The sequence below is a fragment of the Euprymna scolopes genome, chromosome 33 (assembly GCF_053919585.1).
Source record: "Euprymna scolopes isolate OS-2025 chromosome 33, ASM5391958v1, whole genome shotgun sequence".
NCBI classification, from domain to species: Eukaryota; Metazoa; Mollusca; class Cephalopoda; order Sepiida; family Sepiolidae; genus Euprymna; species Euprymna scolopes.
In genome coordinates, this window is record NC_136514.1 from 14,626,056 (window position 1) to 14,633,555 (window position 7,500).

The 7,500-nt window shown below is 34.2% G+C and overlaps 1 protein-coding gene across 1 annotated transcript in view; it reads left to right on the top strand.

The window, feature by feature from the left end:
• LOC145258153 (cubilin-like) overlaps positions 1 to 7,500 on the top strand; it is a 409,766-nt gene that overhangs the window by 42,169 nt on the left and 360,097 nt on the right. Inside the window, exons 6-7 of the mRNA XM_080115944.1 lie at positions 4,193 to 4,258; positions 6,106 to 6,144. Of these exons, the coding sequence (XP_079972070.1) occupies positions 4,193 to 4,258; positions 6,106 to 6,144 (105 nt within the window). The remainder of the gene's footprint in view (positions 1 to 4,192; positions 4,259 to 6,105; positions 6,145 to 7,500) is intronic.

Consider the following 7,500-nt stretch of genomic DNA (forward strand, 5'->3'; position numbering starts at 1 on the left):
ATGTGAAATTTTAACAATATGTATTATACATAAACTAATAAATATTTCCTTAATTTTGATTGGATCATTTTAAGATGCTTTTAAGGGGTATAATATGAGTGCAACTCCTAAGTTGAGCATTCAAATATTTCCATTTTGCATCAAATTGGATTCATAATCATTACACACCAAGTTAGCAAAGTTATCTGAATTCAAAGTTCTTAAGACCTCTTAAGCTTAAGCCTCAAACTTTAAACATTTCTTAGAATCAAAACCACAATAGATTTTCATTAAAATTGAAATAAGGATTCTAGACATTGAGTTTAGCGTCTTTATATTTTTATTTTAAGTTTCGTAAGAGGACATAAAATTGATGCAAAAATATTATGTTCGAGGAGGGGGGTGGGAATAAATTTTACCTGTCCTGAGACGGGTATTCTTTTTTTTCAAATTATAAAGTTAATAATTAAAAACAACAAATTGCATAACATGTTCTAAAGATTTAAAATTAATAACCTTTAATCGATTATTCAAATACCTATGTATCTTATACAGATATCAAGTGTTAGCCTCTCCCCCGAAGAAGGCCCTTTAATTTCTGAAAATTTTGATTGAAGTAAAATAAAACAAAAGTTCCTGACACTGTATAGAGTAATGTAATGTCTACCAAGGTTGCATTTGCTTAGAGAAGTCGGTGGTATATGTCTCTCATAGATTGACCACCAACACTGAACTACTGTTGGGAGCACCGGGCAATATCTGATGAGCTCCTAGAATGCACATTTTAAGATGATATATGAACACCAAGAAACAAGAAGTGGCAATCTCCAAAAATACCGTTAGGGCTTACAACATGGCCGCCAGAAGAGTCACGTGATCCGGTTGATCCAAAACATGAATCGCCGTATTACGAAACTGGAAAACGCAAATTTAAAGCAAACTTTGACAAACAAGCATAATAATTAAGTACAAAAACAGTTTTTCAATATCATAATAATAAATAATTTATTTAGAACGGTCATTTAATTTTTTGTTTGTTTTTTAAAACAGTGTTTATATTGACAACCCACTTTAAAAACAGAAATTACGAGTTTTATATATTTTATTCGCAGTTTTTTGTTGGGGGTGTCAAAAATTCCGCCTAAAATTCTGATACACCTAGTCGACCACTTGTTTGTTCTGAATAAAATACTTTTTATAAACACTGTTTTAACTAAAAACAACCTAAGATTGTTTCTCAAAGTTTGCCTATTTTTATAACAACATTATATCAACAAAAAATTAAATACAAACAAATTGTGATTGTTTGTCAAAGTTTGCCTTCAAGGCTGCGTTTTCCATTTGCACGATTCATGTTTTGGATCAACCGGATCACGTGACTCTTCTGGCGGCCATGTTGTAAGCCCTAACGGTATTTTTGAAGATTACCCAAGAAGCCAGTAGAACTACCTCCATTACAAAACTGGCCAAATATTTTCAACAAGATTGTCTTACAAATGATACAGAAATGAAAACAATCCTGCAATGGAAATACAAAAAGACTTTCCACTACAGAAAACTAGAAGAATGGGCTAACCAACAGCGTGGCAAATGTTTCCTGGATGAACTATCACAGGAATACATAGATAAAGAAAGCTGAAAAGAGGGATCGTTACACTATGATCAAGAGAGAATGATAATGGCTGCCCAAGATCAAGGTTTGATGACCAATGCTTTTAAAGAGATGAGTGGTCTTAGCAATAACAATAAATGCAGGTTCTGCCACACAAAATAGAGAGTATGAACCACCTTACATCTACTTGTAAAGTTCTGCTGGGGGACCGCTACTATACAATACAACACAATGGAGTGTGCAAATATCTCTACTGGAAAATCTGTAAAACGCTGAATATCCAGTGTAGCAGCAAACCATGGAAACATGTACCAGAAAGCACAGGTCCTGGATATGACCTTAAACTATATCCAGTGGTGAGGCCCCAGCTTGTGCGTTTTGGGGAGTGTGGAGCCACCCTTTAATTACCATTGCTCCCAGGTCCACTCTGACCTGGAGTGGTAGTACCTGTTAGGGTCCCAACTATGGGTTAAATAGAAACCAACGTGAAAACAACAAATATATTATATTAAAAAAAATTTTCTTCAAAATCTTTGGATTCAGCATTAAATAACTTGAAAAGGGTTGATATGCCATAAAACAAAAACAACCAACCAACCAGAAAGCACAGTTGGAAATAAGTTATTAACCATCCATTATGACTATAATATTCCTACAGCTATATAGTGACATGGGACAAGAAAGAGATAGTAGTAACCCTAGTTGAAGAAAGTGCCTCTAACGATACTGACCTTAACAGAGCTGAATGAGAGAAGATAACGAAATACCAAGGCCTTATGTACTATATGAAAATAAACTGGAATCTTGGGAATATCTCCACCATACCAGTAATTATAGGAGCAACCGAACTCATGAAAAAGTTTTTCAAAAACTACCTGTTGAATATACCCAATGAACCAAATGCAAGAGAAATGCGAACAACTGCACAAAGAAACGTTTAGAATCTCAAAAAAGATCTGTCGGTTGGAATGACTGAAATCGTGGGTGATTGTCTAGCATCTGGTAGTATGCCCCATCTCCATGAAAAACAAAATGATGAAAAAATTAAAATAAAAGGAAACGTCCCATCACAAGCACCACCAAATACTGGCAAGTTCCCCTACTACGATTATGCTAGAGTGAAGCTGGGTCAAAGAACCACCTAACTTGCACTTGGACGCACAACATCAACCTGAAGAGCTTCTGGCAAGAAGAGGCAACCATCATATATATATATCATATATATATATATATACACATATGTGTTTATGCGATAGGAGTCTTCTATCATATCTGAAAGTGACACAATGTTCAATGAGCGAGATCGGAAATCCACTACTGTACAACTCATGCTCTCTACCGATCCAAGTTATAACAATAGGACCATTGCTAGCACTCTCAAAATGTAAATCTGGGTGATCCGGGTTCAACACTTGAGGGCACAGCTCAACACATCAGACGACCCTTTCTGGCCATGGTTATGGTCTTTGGCGTGGCTTCAAGTGAGGGCCACATCATGCCACCTCACATCTTCGAAGTCAGCTTGAAAGTCAACACCAAAGTATACCTGGATGTGCTGAAGAGTGTGGTGATCCCCTGGTGCAATCAGGTAGTCGCTGACAGACTCTGGGTGTGGCAGCAGGACTTGGCTTCAGAAGGAGTGCTACGACTTTGTACCCTTCTCTCACTGGCCCTCTCCTATCCCAATCTGAACCTGCTGAACTACTTCGTTTGGTCATATGTCGAGAACATCACCAACATGACCTCCTACAATACCAAAGCCAGCCTGATCGCCACCATTTGCTGAGTATTAGCTGAGCTCCTGCCGGTGCTTGTGGAAAAGGCATGATCATGTTCTGGACCCGTATCGAGGCGGTGATTGAAGCTGAAGGCGGCTACATTGAATAGATGTCAGCTTTACAACATAATCAAGTTACTTGAATTGATCTTTTTTTTTTTTCAATAAAAGTTTTAAAATAAAGGTTTCTTTAGGGGAACAATTTTATCATTTCACCCTGTATAAAAACAAAACTGGCTATGAAATTGTCCTTCGTGTCTATTATTTATGCCTTAGAAAGATAAATAGATACATTACTCGTTAACTTTAGGATAAAGGCAAACTATTTTGACTCTATATTTATCTCCCTCTCTCCTTTCTCTCTCTCTCTCTCTCTCTCTCTCTCTCTCTCTCTCTCTCTCTCTCTCTCTCTCTCTCTGTTTTGATTGTAAAGTTATAGTTTCCTAATTTTAAATCCACTCCGGTGATTGTTAGTAAATATGTATACAAATATATATAAAAATAATTATTGAAAACAATAATTATTTTTATACTTACATGATGCTGCTGCTGCTGCTGCTGCTGATGATGATGATGATGATGATGACGAGTGCAACATTAAGGAACATTATAGCATAAGCTTTTATAGAGATGCGTTGACATATCTAACAATGTTATTTCAAACTTAAGCATGACGAACCAAAATGGTATTTTGAACTTAAGCATGAGAACAAAATATTGTTTCAAACTTAAGCATGATTGACTGACCAACAGAACCTATTATATAGATGCTTGGAGTCGTCTAAAAGTACTAATATATACTTTATACAACATTCTTTTTGCAGATAACACGTTTAGAAGAAAGGCCTCGTCCTCTGAGTTCAAGCTCACGTAGAGTTATATTCTCAGGGGTAAGTATTAACAATAATATCCTCATAAAGAAAAGTAATATATGTATATATGTGTGTGGGGGGGGTGTACAAGGGTCATTCCAAATGTAATGCCTCCTATTTTGTATGGATCAGAGGGGATTACAAATCAAATTGTTATGATGGCTGAATTTATGTATTCATGACCTGAAAGTTTAATCTCTCTGTTGCAGATATTTACGGTGTGAGACTCTAGGAAAGCAACCCCTGTCATGGACGTGTATCAGAAGCAGAGATACGTTATTGAATTCCTGGTAAAATGCATTGAGAATGGTGGTGACTACCAAGAAAAATAAATTCTGAAGCACAAAATGTCGCTCGTTTTAATCGTACCACTCCCGTCTTCGTAGCGTTTCAACTTTTTGAGTTTAAAAAAAGTAGGAAGCTTTATTTTTGGAGCGACCCTTGTGTGTATGTGCATATATTGGACTCTTTAGTCAGGTTTTTGGCAAACCTATCTAAAAGCAGCATAATATAAAATGCAGAAGAAACACCACCGTAGTTGAACAATAGCCTGAAGAAGGCCAGAGTGCACATCGGCCGAAATAATCTAAATAGAAATAGTAAGGATGGGGACAATAGTCAAAACAGAAACAATAAAAATGAGAACTATTTATCTAAAACGTTTGGATATGTTATGTTTTATAGTGTGCTGGCCATGGTTGCAAGGTCGAAGGTTTTGGAAGGAGCCTGAGTCGGATTCAGATTTTTTAATCTCTTAAGGATCAACAGCTATGCAAAGAATTTGACATACATTTTTTAATTTCATAAACTGGTTAATTAATGACTAGGGCTATGACAACAGCATATTCTTTTCATTTCTTTGACTCTTGAGTGTGTATCCGTTGATATCTTACATACTTTTATATAGAGTGATGTGGTTCTCGGTTGAGTAACTGCGTTGGATATATACTCGAGAGTCATGACAATGAAAAGAATATGCTGTTGTCATAGCCCTATTAATGACCAAATTTCATTCAGTGAAATCATGTTATGATAGTATTTATGTTTGAGTTAATTTTCTGTAGAACCTTTATACATGTTCCTATTTTTGAAACTTTAAAAATGTTTTTTGCTTGCTTTGCATATTATACTAGAAATCGGCGAAATCATCCATTTTTCAATCAAATCGATTATCTGCCCTTGCCAAGTTTAAATTGCAAAAGTAAAGTATCATGGTTTAAATGTGCTTCAAACACAAACATTCATTTCGAACACGCGTCTGTCTTATCAAATACACTACTGTGGTTTTTATACGTCGGGTCCTTCTGCTTGTGCGGTGATAAATACAGTCCTGGTCAAAATCATAAGACCACTTAAGAAAGTAAGCGTTTACGCATATTACCGAATTTTTAATCAAACAAATGGTTGAAACCTCTCAAACTCTGATAATGGTTTCCCTTTTGCCATTAATAATTTAGTAAGATGTTTTTTTATCCACTAACAAGTTGCTTTTAGTAACATAGAAAGATTTTCGTATTCATTTTTTCAAAACTAGCCGATTTTATTAAAGTGGTCTTATCATTTTGACCAGGTGAAAATGTTTTTTTTTTTTAAAATAATTATTAGATCAGGGTTAAGGTTTCGAATGAAGCAGATCTCATTTTTTTCATCATATTTTCCCTTTTGGCAATGGTTTCAACCATTTGTTTGATTAAAATTCGATAATATGTGTAAACGCTTTCTTTCTTAAGTGGTCTTATGATTTTGACCAGGACTGTATATGCATGCTCTTATCTTTAGAATCTAAAAATGTTTTTGTTTGCTTTGTTTCATGACTTTAGTTCATACACATCGTTTTATTTTTTTTTTGTTAATTTCTATTTCAGTTGAACACACTCAAAAGACAAGTGCGAACCTTGACTCGAGTAAGTCCCACTCTTTAAATTCCATGTTTTTCAAATGTGTATAAAATGAAAAAAACAAAACACTTAGCCATTTCTATACATTTTAATGAATAAATTCCGAACTTGAATGCTTACATGAAAAATTAAAAGCACAAACATTAGTCATTTGCATCCCATCTCAATAATATGAGATATCCAAATTTAGCAATGTTTTAGAGGGAGAATTTGCACTACAAAACTCTTTCATTTCATCTGAGTAATAAAAACTTGAAATGTATGAAAAAATAAAAAAAGATACGTTTTAATTTTCAGTTGTGCTTGGGAACAGCAGTTCTGAAGGTGATATACTGATTAATCATAGTATCATGAGCAACCGATTACGATTAAGTGTAATTTAATTAATGAAAATGTGACTGATCCACAAAATTGAACCATCAAAGATTTGTTATACAGGCTGTCCAAAAAGTTACTGAAGAGTTTTGAACTTAAATAGATTCTTTATTTTTGATGATATCTTTCTGTAATTTGAACACAATCTAAGACATTAGGAAATTTAAAAAAAAAAAAATTAAAATTCAAACAATCTTTATTTATAAAAATAATGTCTTTCAAATGTTGCCCATTTTCAGCTTCGCATATTTATGCTCTTTTCAAAAGATTATTAATGACAGATTGCAGAATCTCTTGATTTCGGTTTAACTCTCTTATTTCGTTCCTGATGTTTTCCTTCAATTCTTGCAGGTTTTGGGGTTTGTTAACATAGACTTTCTTTAAAATATCCCCGCAAGAAAAAGTCGGGGCTAGTTGAGTTTGGGGAACGTGGTGGCCATTTGACATTGCCATAGCGAGAGATAATGTTGCCGCCAAAACATTGCATTATTTTGGTAAAACAATTTCACAACTTTCATACGTTGTTCAATACTATACTTATCAATAATTAATTTTCAAAGTATTATTTGTAAAATATATGAAATATTGTAAAAAAAATAATCATTAATCGTAAAAATCAACTAAATGCATAAAATTTATTTGATCCATAAAATAAAAAAACACAAAATGACTTATTTTTTTTTATCTGATCTCAATAATACGCCATATGCAACAATTTAGCATTTCTTTTTAGTGTGTGTGTGGGGGTGTACACTACAAACATTATATATACTACAAAATGTTTTCCTTTGGCATGAAATAAAAGGAAGACACATTCCACTTTCCAGTGTTTTGTGAAGAGGGTGATCAATTTATTCCTGGTGGTACCATACGAATGTAATCAGCCTGTATTCGATCTAAAAAAAGATTTCCTACAAAAAAAAAAAAAAAATTTCGACGGAAAAGATCAGTTGTTATTCGGAAGCATTTATCTCTTTTTTCATTTAT